Source organism: Gymnoscopelus microlampas (genome assembly GCF_963454915.1).
Source record: "Gymnoscopelus microlampas genome assembly, chromosome: 21".
Taxonomy (NCBI): Eukaryota; Metazoa; Chordata; class Actinopteri; order Myctophiformes; family Myctophidae; genus Gymnoscopelus; species Gymnoscopelus microlampas.
Window position 1 is genome coordinate 40,345,296 of NC_139958.1, and position 14,936 is coordinate 40,360,231.

At 41.9% G+C, this 14,936-nt stretch overlaps 1 protein-coding gene across 1 annotated transcript in view; it reads right to left on the bottom strand.

Moving 5' to 3' along the window:
• chd1 (chromodomain helicase DNA binding protein 1) overlaps positions 1-10,889 on the bottom strand; it is a 45,724-nt gene extending 34,835 nt beyond the window's left edge. The window contains exons 1-6 of the mRNA XM_084047718.1: positions 10,522-10,889; positions 6,994-7,119; positions 3,723-3,918; positions 3,248-3,355; positions 1,690-1,868; positions 529-806 (exon numbers count right to left, since the gene is read on the bottom strand). Of these exons, the coding sequence (XP_083903844.1) occupies positions 529-806; positions 1,690-1,868; positions 3,248-3,355; positions 3,723-3,918; positions 6,994-7,046 (814 nt within the window). The 5' untranslated portion in view covers positions 7,047-7,119; positions 10,522-10,889. The remainder of the gene's footprint in view (positions 1-528; positions 807-1,689; positions 1,869-3,247; positions 3,356-3,722; positions 3,919-6,993; positions 7,120-10,521) is intronic.
• Positions 10,890-14,936: the final 4,047 nt, after the last annotated feature.

Here is a 14,936-nt window from a genome sequence, read left to right on the forward strand (position 1 = left end):
TGTGTCAGTGGTTCTCAAAGTGGAGACCCCCAGGGGTCAAAGTGAGGAACAGGTAAAATCAATTAAAAAAAGGAGCACTTCACCCATTTTCAAACGTATCATCATATAATTGGTTCTCAGTAATGCTCATTATAAGATGGCACCGCTTCCGTCTACTCACTCTGATCATTTGTGGAATGTGGACAGTTCCGAAACCTGCCTACCAATGACATCATCACGATGCAGCGCGTTGAGAGCTTGTAGTTCGGCTCATTTTAAAACATTGTTTAAGAATCTTGAAAAGTTGTGTGAAAGATTTGGGATAATTTTGACAACTTTTAACAACACAAATCTTCTCTTATGGTGGTACCTGGCACATCATCTTTTGAGATGGGGGTCCACGGCGTCAGGCTACATTAGAGCCTAAGTGACCGGACCTCTAGGCCAGCGGTCCAGGCCATAATGAGCATTATTGAGGACCAATTATATGAAGATAAAGGCTGAAAATGGGTTCATCCAAATCAGTGTGTGTTCCCCCCACTTGCTCACCTCCTTTCCTGCCGTGGCGGCTCTCCATCACTCTCTCCAGCGTCTCGAACTCGTCCTCCTCGGGCTGGGGGACGTCCTCTCCCTGCACCTCCACCAGGTCGTCCGAGTCCGTCTTCATCTCCTCGTCCTCCTTGTAGGACACGTTCTGGGTGGCCTGCCGCCTCAGGCCCGCCAGCGCCGCCTTCTTGTAGCTGTCGTCGTCCGAGTCCGAGTCCGACGAGCGCCGCTCGTGCTTCTTCCGGTGGGCGCTGGCCTTCTTCCCGTTGCGAGAGTTCACCCTGCGGAGGAGGAGACGGGACAATAATAATCGTTTTAACCCCATTAACCCATTTGTACTCTCTCAGAGTTTGGGGGTCGTGGAAACCACTGTGCTACACTAAATGGAACAGAGCCTTAATTAGTATCATTGGTAACACCTGGGAAGGAAGTGATAATATGGCTGCTGTGCATAGAGCCTATTGAAGTCGATTCTACATGTCTCCTAAATCTCAACAGTTTTCTGAAAAAAAACCTATGTTTCTATATCAATGGTGCTCAATCTTTTTTATGTCAAGGGCCCCCAAAATGATATGTATTTGGCCGCGGACCCCCATCAAAATATTTTGTTCCAGGGACCCCCCCAGAAGCAAAGATTTGAGTTAAAAATTTTCGCTTTAAAAATATATATATATATATATTCAAAGATTTGCACACATTTTCACGAATTTTCAAAAATAGTAGATCTACAAGCTCGTAGCGCGGCACTCTGTGCCGCGCTATGAGCTTGTATATCTGCTATTTTTGAATAGCCAAAGTGTAAAATAATGCTTTTTAGCTCAAATGAAAAAAGTGACACCGACGCGTTGCAGGTCTTAGGCGTTGCAGACCTGAGGCCGATTCTAATCTGCAGTTTTCACACTTTCGAGATTTTTCAAAAAGAGCAGATGTGCAAGCTCGTCGCGCGACGCGGCGTGAGCTTGTACATCTGTTATTTTGGAATAGCCAACGCTAAAATGGGTTCATCTTGATTGTGGCCTTGACCTTTGACCTTTTGGACATGACACTAGGGATGTGGCGGATAACCGTTGTTGCTAATCAATTATTTGACAGCAGTAATAGTAAAATAATCGATTTGAAATAATCGACAATATCCTAGTAATCATAAAAAAAACATCTACTTACTTGGTTGGAGGTTTTCTGCTTTTGACTTTATGACTTGGTTCATAGTCGGACGCCGTCTCGTCACTGTTCGAGTCGGACCCAGAGCCACTCTTGGAACCAGAGCCAGAATCTGAAGAGGCTGAATTTCTTCTCTTTTTGGATCCACTTGAGGAGTCAGAATCATCGCTACTCGACGAGTCCTGCAAAACATTAGCAAAATTAGTGAAATTAATTCAAGGACCCCAACGGAAACAAGTCCGCAAGGACTTTTTTTGGTCGGACCTCTTAGACAAAAGTATTATAAATGTAACCGTGTTGTTTTACATTCTTTTGCCAAGTAAAAATTTCAATCAATCAATTTCAAAAGATTCAAAGCAGCACTACGTAACTTTCCTCTTCTCCTCGGATTCGAACCCGGTTTCCTGCGCAGGTGCTGACATTTTTACAATTGAGCTAATAAGAGTCTGCCTGCTTGCTCAGGGGATATAAATTGAATCTTGACCATCAGGTCAAAAATTCTGGTCAGATCCTGTGTCTAGTTGAGACATGACCTTTGACACAATCTAATCAAAATACAACGACCCCAATTATATAAGTTATATTGTATTAACATACTCTACCATACAGATTGGCTCTATTCACAGCAGCCATATTATGACGACATTCACAGGTGTTACCAATGATACTAATGAAGGCTCTGTTCCATTCTGGTCAAACAGAGTCAGGGTGCTGATATTGTGCATGTTGGCCCACTGGAAACACTCTGTTACACCAGTGGGTCTACAGTTGGGGTCCAGGGACCCTCATGGGCTTCCAAATGGCCCCTTACAGGTGTGTAACTCTGAGTGTACAAATGGAACCAAATGGACCCGTAAGGGTCCATTTGGTTCCATTTGTACACTCTCAGAGTTATGGGGGTCGTGGAAACCACTGTGCTACACTAAATGGAACAGAGCCTTCATTAGTATCATTGGTAACACCTGGGAAGGAAGTGATAATATGGCTGCTGTGCATAGACGGATTTCCGCGCGACGTCATCACAGAGCAGAATGCGCAATCTGCGCATGCCTGGGGGAAACAATTGTTGCGCCGTTCACTCTGTTGTTATATTCGGGAGTTAGCTAGCCATAATTCTGCTATTATAGGCATAATAGGCATAATGCTGCTATTATATACAAACAGATCCAACTTCCAACAAATCATTTTTATTGAGTAAACAAGGTATTACAAACTGCATAATTTAATCTACTTTCATTGAACCCGGTGAAGATCATTTCTTTTATGAATGGACATTTGACCAGAGCTGCTGCGGGTAATGGCGCCCTCTATAGGCTTAGTTGGCTTACCCCCTCCTCTGCGCGGTCATATCCTCTCAATGTTTACAAACATGAAACCCGTCTATAGAGCCTATTGAACCACTGTTCTAAATCCTTCAAGTTTTCTGAAAAACGTATTTTGCTACATATATATATATAGCTAAAATCTAAAACGACAGATGCTTTCCCGGTTTGAACGGGTTAAAAGTGCAAATGAACATGGAGGCCACGTGATGTGTGTGCGTCAGTGTTGAGCTCCTCACGTCAGATCCACTGTCTGAAGAACTCTGCTGCTGTTGCTGCAACTGCTGCTGTTTCCTGAGCATGGCTGACCTCTGCACTGCTAGAATACTGGGGTTGGACTTCCAGAACTGCATGAAACACAAGGAAAGTTACAAATGATAAGTCACTTCATATCAAAAGCCCAGCGGCGTTAATCTGGTTAGCTCTCAGGGACTGGTCATTAAAAAATAATTAGGAGACTGACATCTTTATGAATGTTTGGTTCAGAGTGAGCCATTGAAATTACATTTACTTTAATATTGGTAATATTTAGTGACTTGAATAGCCCATTTTATCATCAAGTATCTAATGGACAGAACATATTTTTATTGAGAAACAAATTTGAAGATGAATCTCAACAAACAGACGTTGAAAGATGGAGATACACGGTTTCTGCCGACAGACGATATCGTCTAACCACATGGCATTTGTAACTCTATTATGCTGCAGTCTCACCTCGGCTCCATCGATGTTCGACTTGTTGGGCGGCTCCACCTTCTCCTTGGATTTCCCCGAGTCAGAATCTGATTGGCTGCCGGAGTCGGAACCACTTCCTGAGTCGCTGCTCCCTGATTGGCTGCTGCTGCTCGAGGAGCTGGAATTGGAGCCGGAGCCCGACCCCGACCCGGAATTGGACTCGTCATCGGAATTGCTGCAAATATTCAAGTGTACACACGCACACACACACACACAACTGTGTTAGAATTACATGAATCGGTGAATGCATTGAGGCAAATGATAAAACAGCATACTGGTAGGTGGGTTTTGTTGACTATTTTCTGCTTTGTCGTCGTTTTTACCGTATCCAAACACAGGCCTCACACTGTGTGTGTGTGTGTGTGTGTGTCTCTCTCTCTCTCTCTCTCTCTCTAAATACGTGAGACTGAGAAAAAACTGTCACGTTGCTAATAGGCTGTTGAACCTCCTCCGACCCTTACGATGGAGGGGGAGGGGGAACGTGAAGAGCTTCGGACGAAAAAGTTAATTATGTACTTCTATGTGAACTTTGGTTGGGTTTTGCTACAAATTGGTGCAATAAATAGGTTAATATCATAGAATTACAATTCTAGTGGAAAATGCATATCGTCTCCGTTGGGTGGAAACCTCTCATGTCAAAAACTACTTCTCAGGATTCCAATTCAAAAACAGCAGGAAAGGCCGCCTTTGAGGATCCGCTACTTTTGATGCTTTTGTGTGACGCTGTCGACTGTAGTATGATCATTAGTATGGCATTAATTTAAGAAGAAACACACAAAGTTAGAATATGGAGATTAGAGGTTTATGCCCGACAGCAACAATATTCTGTTTGTTCTCCATTGTAGAAAAGAGCTTAAAATAGGCCCTGTGCACAGCAGCCATACTGTAAGACATTCACAGGTGTTATCAATGATACTAATGAAGGCTCTGTTCCATTCTGGTCAGACGGAGTCAGGGTGCTGATATTGTGCATGTTGGCTCACTGGAAACACTCCCAAATGGCCCTTTATGGGTGTGTAACTCTGAGGGTGTACAAATGGAACCAAATGGACCCTTACGGGTCCATTTGGTTCCATTTGTACACTCTCAGAGTTATGGGGGTCGTGGAAATCTGAAATTCAAAAATCTGAGAACTACTGTGCTACACTAAATGGAACAGAGCCTTCATTAGTATCACTGGTAACACCTGTGAAGGAAGTGATAATATGGCTGCTGTGCATAGAGCCTATTGTCATGCAGAAACCCCTTATCTCCATATTTTAACTTTTTCGTACATTAACGCCCTACTTGATCATACAACAGCGTCACATAAAAAGGCTCAAAAGTAGCAGATCCACGTGCTCGAAGCGACTTTGAATCCTGAAAAGTAACAGTTTTGGACATTTTCCACCCAACAGAACCTTTCTCTAACAATCCCCATGCATGAATGAAGTGACTTTAGTTAAGAGTCTGCTTTGCATAACAAATATATTGTCTTAAACAGTCAACGTTTTGCAAAAAATGTCAATAACTAAATTAACATGAAGTCAGTGTTGATACAGGTTTAAACAAATCTAATTCGAGACAACTTCCTGCGACATTGATCCCCTGTTCTCCTACAACTAACGTAGTATCGCGTGTTTATTAATGATAATGTGATCCGTCGATGCAAATGTGATTTGCACACCCATGCATTCATCTTTTGTTCGAAGAACAAGCTCATTAACAATTTGTAAATGAACTACCATTTATATAGCAGCTTTTCCAAAAGCGCTTTACAATGCGTTTCACATTCTCCCATTCACACACATTCACAGACATTTACTCATTCACCAACACAGTCACACACCGTTCAGTGTCTTGCTCAAGGACACTTCCGACACACAGCTAGGAGGAGCCGGAGATCGAACCGAGAAATTCCTGATTCCGAGACGCCCGCCTCTCAAACTATCATTCTGCTCTCTAGAACCATTGGTTGTCCAGCACACAGGACAGGATGTTTTGAAGCAAACATTTTTAACTCCGATCTGTGCTTCTGGGGGCCCCTGGAACAACATATTTTGAGATGGGGGTCCGCGACCAAATACATATCATTTTGTGGGTCCTTGAAATGGAAACGTTGGAGCACCACTGATATAGCAACATACTGTTAGGATTTAGAAAACATTTTTAGATATGTACTTGGCCACAGACCCTCATCTCAAAAGGTTTTGTTCCAGGGAGGCAACCCCCAGAAGCAAAGATTAGAGTTACAAATGTTCGCTTTAAAAATATATATATATATTCAAAGATTTGTACAAATTTAAGATTTTTCAAAAATAGCAGATCTACAAGTTCATAGTGCTATGAGCTTGTAGATCTACTATTTTTGAATAGCCAAAGAAATCTAAAATGACATAGATGCGTCCCCGGATTGAATGGGTTAAAATGTAATAAACGTTTATAAGCATACTATTCATTTGTTTTGTAATATACACACTACATACTGTAGAGGTGAATTTTTTTATGAAAATCATCAAGTGATTACAACATGCTGTGTGAAACCAAGGGTGTTCATTTAGATGCATTGATGAATTGATCAAATCTATTACGTGTTAACGCAATCTCCTTGTAAAAATTTGTAATATGGTATTAAACAAGCTACCATGAAGTTAATCTATGTCTATGATTGTCTTATGATATATCTGACTCTATATAGACTTCACACAGTGTTATCACACAAATGAAGGAAAACAAAGCAGATTCTTGTATAAAAGTTCAATCCCCCGCCAATTGTTGCCTACTGACACCGTTACACCAATATCGGTGACCTATAGAGTTTTGTCACGCTGGAGAACTTCGGTCAAGGCTTCACATAAAAAAACAGGAATACAGTCGTGTCAACTTTCCCAATAAGTACCAGGGCTGTTTATATACTATATGAAATCCTTCTCTGAATCAAACAATGCTGCAATAATTGTAAAATTAACACGATATAATCATTTCACTAGCATTAACCAAATGAACCCTAGCGTCCCTATTCCGGGGGGTGATCATTCTGCAAAAATAGACAATCTCTGTGAGCTTGTAGATCTGCTATTTTCGGGCCTATGTTCCCCTCAGAATAGGGATGCTTGGGTTCACGTGGTTAATGTAAATAAAAATAAGTTCCTATCACACAAAGATTCCCCCCCCCCCGTAGTAACTCTGAGGACCCCCTAGGGGTCCCGGACCCCCTGTTGAAGACCTGTGGTTTACGGTAGTGGTTACATGAGATGCTTTTTTTTTTTACCTCGACTCCCCGCTGCTGTTGCTGGCGCTTTCATCCTCGCTGCGGCCGGCCATGTTCACGACCGAAATAAAAGCCTCAGCACAAAAGCTGATCTAGGATCAGCCTTTAGGATCGACGACGCGACCCCTGTAAAAAAAAAGAGAGATCACACACACATGAAAATAGCAGTGAACACATGAATAGGGCTGTCGCCATTATGAAATTTTACTCGACGATTAAATTGTCGCTCAAATAATTGCGATTAACGGTTTAATTGTGTTTCCGAAACTTTCCGTCGTTGAACATTGGAACATTATGAATTTCTGTTTGGCTTTTAGACTTTGTGAACAAAAAGGTGCAGAGGGTAGATATGACAAACAACTTACATAATTTAACCCATTAAGACAGAGAAAGCATCTGCGTCATTTTTAAGATTTCTTTTGCCATACAAAATCGTGAAAATGTGTGCAATTCTTGAATCTGAGTATATATCAATTTTTAAGCAAAAATCTTTAACTCAAATCTTTGCTTCTGGGGGTCCCTGGAACAGCATATTTTGAGATGGGGGTCCAGGCCATTTTGGGGGCCCTTGACATGAAAAAGTTTGAGAACCACTTATTATAGCAACATATGTTTTTCCCCAGAAGCACAGATAAAAATGTTCGATATAAAAATATATATTCAAAGCTTTGCGCACATTTTCACGATTTTCTTTTTTCAAAAATAGCAGATCTACAACCTCGTAGCGCGGCACTCGGTGCCGCACTATGAGCTTGTATATCTGCTATTTTTGAATAGCCAAAGAAATAAAAAAAAAGACACAGATGCGTTCCCAGTCTAAAAGGGTTAATAAATTTAAATGAATAAAAGGCCGAAATATCTCCCCCGTTCCATTAGAAATTCCCTTTAGTCTAGTCGATATGAAGATGTTGGCTTTCCACGCGGGAGACCCGGGTTCGAATCCCAGGCCGCTACATTTGTATGAATATGGGAAATAGCCGATCTACAAGCTCAGCTTGTAGATCTGCTATTCCCACTATTTTTTTTACATTAACATTTTTCAACATAGAAATGAGTATGAAAACAATTGTTGCGATTATCACACATAATTGCGATTACGCGATTATGTAATAATTGTGACAGGCCTAACAATGCACATAGTGTTTTGCGAAATCGTATCCAAATAAGCTGTTCAATATGTTTTCTAAGCATTTTGAAGAACACTGGTTGCACACTTTCACATTGCTATACGTCTAACATTTCTATAAGTCACTAAAACAGTGATGTGGTTACTGACAAGCATCACGTCCAGTCTGTTTATTGGCCGCCAAGTATGTTCACATACAAGGAAATCGGTGCGTTGCTCTCGAAGACAGATGAAAAAATAAAAATATAACAGAAGTGGGAGATAGAAGTGTGTAAAACAAAAATAGGCTTGTATATATATTTTTTATAGGGTCGATGTGCTGAGATTATACATGCATTTACCTTTTTAATACTATATTTATTCATTTAATTATGTATTTTCTCTCCTATGCGTCTGACAGTAACGAACCAGGTCTTGTCAACAGTCAAATACCTTGTACATATGAACACAATTTGTCAATGAACCTGATTTTGAACACGAACATACAACACACAACCTTGACCATCAGTTCCACTATACATTATTTGAACAGCATATATATATATAAATCAGCATCGCAGATTTAGGTTACTAATACAAAACCTAGATTAAGTGATAAATGACGATGTATTCTTATAGGTTAAACCTAAAGCCAGTACAACCAGCCCCACCTTGACCAGCTGCAACACTTAAAGAGATGAACACATGAAAGATTAATGCATCACTAATTGCAATCCAATTACATGCTTGTGTAATGGACCATTCTGCATAATGACTTTTACATTTGGTATTGCAAAGTATATGTTGATGCCAACACTTTTGTACCTTTTAAAAGTATTTTACTCTAGTGAAATAGTATACTGAAGAGTACTTTTACTAGTAAGAGTGTTCCACATTGTGTTACTTTTACTCAAGTCAATAAACAGAGTACTTCTTCGGACAAACGCACTTTTACTTGTAACAGAGTACTTCAATAATGTAGTATAGTTACTTTTACGGAACTAAATAATAGTACTTCTTCCACCGCTGTGCATAATGCACGAGTAGATTTACTTGTAACAGTGTACCTTTTAAAAATATTTTACTATAGTAAAATAGTATGATTGATGTATTTTTTTATTAGGCATAAATGTAAAAACAGCACAAGTACAGTTAAAACACTTTGTCTAAAAAAAGTCCTTGCGGTCTTGTTTCCATTGAGGTCCTTCAATTCATAAAGTAAGTACAGAAGAGTACTTTTACTTGTAAGAGAGCAGCGTTCCATATTGTGATATTGTTACTTTTGTTCAAGTAAAAGTGAAAGTACTTATACCCACCACTGGACAAAAGCATTTTTCAAACATTTTTGTACTTTTACTTTTGGTACTTTCAAGTACATTCTGATGCCGATACTGGTGTACTTTTACTCAAGTAACATTTTTGAACACAGGCCTTTCACTTGCAACAGAGTGTTCTCATACTGTGGTATTGGTACTTTGACTTATGTAAAATATCTGAGCACTTCCACCACAGTATATAACTAACTATAACTCATTTACATTACGTGTGTTATGTTACGACCGCAGAGAGAGAGGCCCGCAGGCCACGCGTTCTCTCAGACAACGCAGCCCCGCATCCACGCAGCCCAGTGCGGGGCAACAACTACACACAGCGCTGCGTGGAACCCTCCGTCTGCGTTCCCCCCGCACAGCACCGCAACAACAACAACAATAAAAAAAAAAGCCACACGCACCCACCCCGCAAAACACACGGAGCACCACGGGCCACCCCAAGTGCCGCCCTCGCGCACGTCACGCGCACGCCGTTCCGTTTGTTTACATCGACGGATGGTCGTGGGTTTTGTTTATTTTTCTTTTAGCAGGCTAGCGTTTTTTTAGCCACATGCTAACCGTTAGCGTGTGGCTAAAAAATGCTAGCGCGACGGGTCCCCATGCTAAGGGCTAGCGCGTTAGCTTAGCGGGGGGGCTAGCTAGCCCCGCTAAGCTAGGAGGAGGCTATTGGCGGGGTAGCATCTCTCCGTTAGCATCTCGTGTGTTTTGAGTTAGCTGGTTTAGCATTAGCATCACGGAGGGAAGAGGAGGAGGGGGGGGTCGTGTTTTGAGTGTGAATCAGAATCGATAGGAACCCGGGGTTGGGGGGTTAGATCGATCGATTCCCAGCAAGCGGGACCGACTCGAACCTCTAACCCCGAGGCTGAACTGGAGATGGAACGGCGTCGGGATTCGAACCCGGGTGTGTGTGGGGGGGAAACCCCAATCAGTACCGATGAGTACTAGAGCTCCGGGGTTCACAGACTCCCAGATCTCAGATCGTGAACCCGAAAGTCCCATTATAATACCGACCGATCAATGTATTCAGCACCCATCAACATCGGTTATTGATCGCACTTAGTTCATGGTCGTCGTTTCATCATCGTTGTTTACCTGTGTGGTTCGTTCCTCCGGGCTGGATCGGTGATTATTCCTTTGATCGGCTTGGATCTTAGCGGCTAACAGGCTACGAGCGAAGCTAGCTTGACCCGGGATTCCTCCAGCCAGGCACACACACACACACACACACACACACACACCGACCCAAAGCGATGCGGAGCAGCGGGATCCCGCTCCTCTTTCCCTCGGCGTCGGTCGGCTCTCCCTCCGCGGCGGAAGCGCGGATCTCAACCGATGATGAGCGGCGATCGCCGATCGGACCGTTTCTCCGTGTTTGTGTTTCTTTTACGCCAGTAATAAACATAAGAGCAGACCAGAAGCTAGCTGCTACCACCGGCCTCCGCCATGACGCCGTCCCGTCCGTAATCGGGGTTCGCTTCAACGACGTGACGTCGCGCCGCGACGTGTGACGTCACCCCCGACGACGCACCCGACGTGACCTGGACATACAGGCTGTCGGACCGGAACCTGTTGTTGTTATATTAGGTTATCCAACCACCCTCAGTGGTGGAAAAACTACCAAAAAATATATATATATATCAATACTGCAATGTAGAAATACTCTGTTACAAGTAAAGGTCCGGAATTCAAAATTTACTTGAGTAAAAGTACAAAAGTATTGACATCAAAATGTACTTAAAGTACCAAGTAGGCTACCTCTGAGATGTAGTGGAATAGAGGTAAAAAATATTGGAAATTGTCAAGTAAAGTACAAATACTTTTCAAAATTGTACTTAAGTACAGCACTTGAGTACATGTACCTAGTTACTTTCCACCACTGGGTGTACATAGGACATAGTTTATCCATGTGCCTTCTTCTAGCACACCACTGCAATTGCCTCCACACTATACACAAATAATAATGCATGCCATGGGAAGTCCAATACACTACATTTCATGCTTGCAACTTTCATATTTACTGTACATTTTGTATTTGTCTGAAACAACATTATTGCGCAATACATATTAGTGCTATTACGCAATATCATATGCGTCACATTTTTCCAGTTACACAGCGCATGCGTGGACACGAATAAGACAACAGGCGTGTGTAGAGCACACACACACACACACACACACACACACACTTAGTTCTCATTCACAGAGAGAAAGACGTTTTTGTCCCAGTCGTCTTGAAATAATGTAGTTTCTGACCCGTGGGCCTGGGATGGGCACATTATCAAATTAAATCAATATTGCTTTGAGGCATGCATGGTCTCGGACCAGCGGGACCACCAGCGAATGCTTCGTGGACTACTTAGGGGTCCGCGGACCCCAATGCCCTAAGCTGTTTGTACTAATAAGACGACAGCCACAACGCTCTCTCTCACACACACACACACACACACACACACACACCCTTCGTTCTCATTCACAGAGAGAATGCGTTTGCACGCATTTGTGTCTGTGTGTGCACAAATACACAGATACACACACGTATTGTGACAGTTGCGTTTCCGCTGGCCTAGCAATCTGGGCACTTGGCTCAATGTAGCCTGACAGCGCGTCACGGATTCAGGTCCCCAGCCCAACGGCCTTTTCTGTGTGTCATTCCCTGTGTCTCTCTACTCGTTTCCAGTCTCTCTTTACTGATATTATCCAATAAAGGCAGAAAGAAATCCCCCAAAAATATCTTTACAAAATAGGGAGACAGGCAGGCGGTTGGACCAAGCCATCACACTCATGTCACCATGACTCAGCCATAACCATATTGGTACTAAGGAGTTCCCAAATCAACTAAGCCCAAATATGGAGTGTGTTGTCTACCTCAAGGTGTCATCATGGCATCAGGCACAAACAAATCACTCAGCTCCATACATGGCCACAAAAGGGGCCATGCCCATATATGGCCTTGATACTAATGACATCAGGGATCACAATTCATGCCCATAAAAGCGACAAGGACTGACAGATACAGAGATCTCCATATATGGCCATATCAGTCGGATCGACGGGGCAACATAGGTGTGAGGGCCACATAGTGGCTCGAACTAGATGTGAGGGACGCGTAGCGGCCCAAACCTCTAGTTATTATTACACAGATAGATACACAGTTATTGGCGTTCTGCTGCTCCATGAAAATTCAACCAAAACCCTTCCAGGAAATACAAACACAACAGCCTAGCCCTGGATGATGCCAACATAGTGCCAAACATTGTATTGTCTACATTCCAGCCACCCAATTCTCAACCTAGCCCTGTAAAGTCCGTCCTTAAAACAAAATAACAGCTAATAACAAATGCATGTACATTTCTCAATTCTGACTCTAAACATTTGCTCAAAATATCACATTTCAATCTTTAATTAGTTGAATTAAATAATAAAAAAACGGTGTATTCTGCATTGTGTTGGGTTACGTGGGTATAATGCATATTGCATCAACAAATAATGACAACTTTGAGGGATTTATCTACGATACTCATAAAATAGTATCTAAATGATGTTCCTTCAAAACAACATGCAGTGCACTACATAAAGGCAGCCATCTTGGATCATCCAATTTAAAGCCCTCAAAAGGCATGCACGGGGGTTTTTCAGTAAAGTATTTATCATATCGATGACCCAGAAGGCTCAGAACTGAATGTATCAAATATGATGCAAATGGCGTTATAGGGCTAGATACGCCTGTTAGAAGTCATGGAATCATGTTTCAAAATAAAGATAAAGAGTCCTCAATCCTCATCAAGTCACTTAGATTTGAACTGGGGACCCACCACCACCCTGACAAGCACTTGGCATTGTAGGCATTACATTTAGTTAGACTCGGGTTCACAGATTGATTGATTGATTGATTGATTGATTGATAGAATACTTTATTAGCAGTTTGCAAAAAAAGCACAGGAAAGTACAGTTCAATACAAGGTCAGCTAAGAGGATTTAAAACCCAAGAAAGCCTATGGCTTGTTTCCATTGGGGTCCTTTGTATTCAATTCATGGAGTCATTTATTGACAGACAGATATACACTACTATGCAAAAACAACTTGAAAACAAAAAACTAAAATATGTACAGCAAACAGTTTGTGCAGTTTCGAATTGCAGCCACCTGTAGGTGCTGCAGGTGAAGGAGAGTAGGGTTTTACACTCCTTCACAGCTTTTGGTAGGGCATTCCACATTGTTGTGGCATAGCAGGAGAACAAATTCAACCCCTTGTTAGTGCCAAATCTGGGTTGGACGTGATCAGTGGAGCTCTGGTGTTGTGATTGTGGACTTCGTTGACGTTTTTGAAGTACTTTGACAGGTACATGGGTGTCTTGTCGGTGTAGTGTATTTTGTAGACCAGGACCATTGCAAGTTGCTGTACTCTGTCCTCAACCCTGAGCCATCCGACCCTAGCAAAGTGAGCAGGGGTTAGATGAGTTGTAGATGTGAGGCCAAGGAATATTCTTGTTTTTATGGCCTTTGTGGTGTTATGGTACCATGAGGAGCATGCATAGTTGAAATAACCTTGGATGAGTGCTCCTGTTAGAGTCCTCAAAGTGTTCCTACTGACCAGAGAGCAGATCCTATACAAAAAATGTGTTCTTTGGTTGACTCTTGTTGCTATTTGGAAAGATAACGCGCTGCGAGGCATTGTGATCTTGTAGATCGGCTATTTTCACAATGTTTGCCTCTTTCTTACGTAATATTTAACAATTTGGCCAATTCTGTATTAAAATGTCTTAAAATCATTCAATTGTAACTGCAGAAATGTGCAGATACCCTGTATACACTTATGTATGTTGGTTTGTTTACTGTTGAGTGAGAAAACAATGTTGCTATTCAACTGGGGACTGTCCCAAAATAATTTTGGGACGCTCCTGGGGGTCCCGACCCCCAGTTTGGGAACCACTGACTTAGACCAGTGGTTCTTAAACCTTTGTGCAAGGACCCCCAAATTAATTTGGCCGCAGACCCCCATGTGAAAATATAATAAAGAGAAAAAAATGCAGTGTTCAGGGATTCAGTCAGAATGTTTATGCTTGCAGTTCAAAAGAAAATACAAGACATAAAGAAAATACACTATCAGTCTGGAATATGTCAATAAAATACACTGGTTCCGTTAAATCTAAGCATTCTGGAAATACATTCAAGAAGTGACCGTTCCAAGAACAATTATCTGGTCCACAGAGTCCTCTGGTGGCCAAATACCATAACTGCAGTATTGAAAACCACATGGCCACATGTAGAAACACTGAATATAATAAGGACATGGTTACTTAACATTTAAATACAATTACATAGGTCTGTTGTTACTTATTATGAACACACAACCTCATGGGGGAACGTGCACAGATTGCATGAGATTTTTTGCAATTGTCTTATTTGATCAATCCTTTTTTTCAGTATGTAAATATACGTAGGCATACAATGTAATTGTTTGACATCTTTTGTCTGTAGGCACTTTGACTTTGTAAACACTGTTTAAGA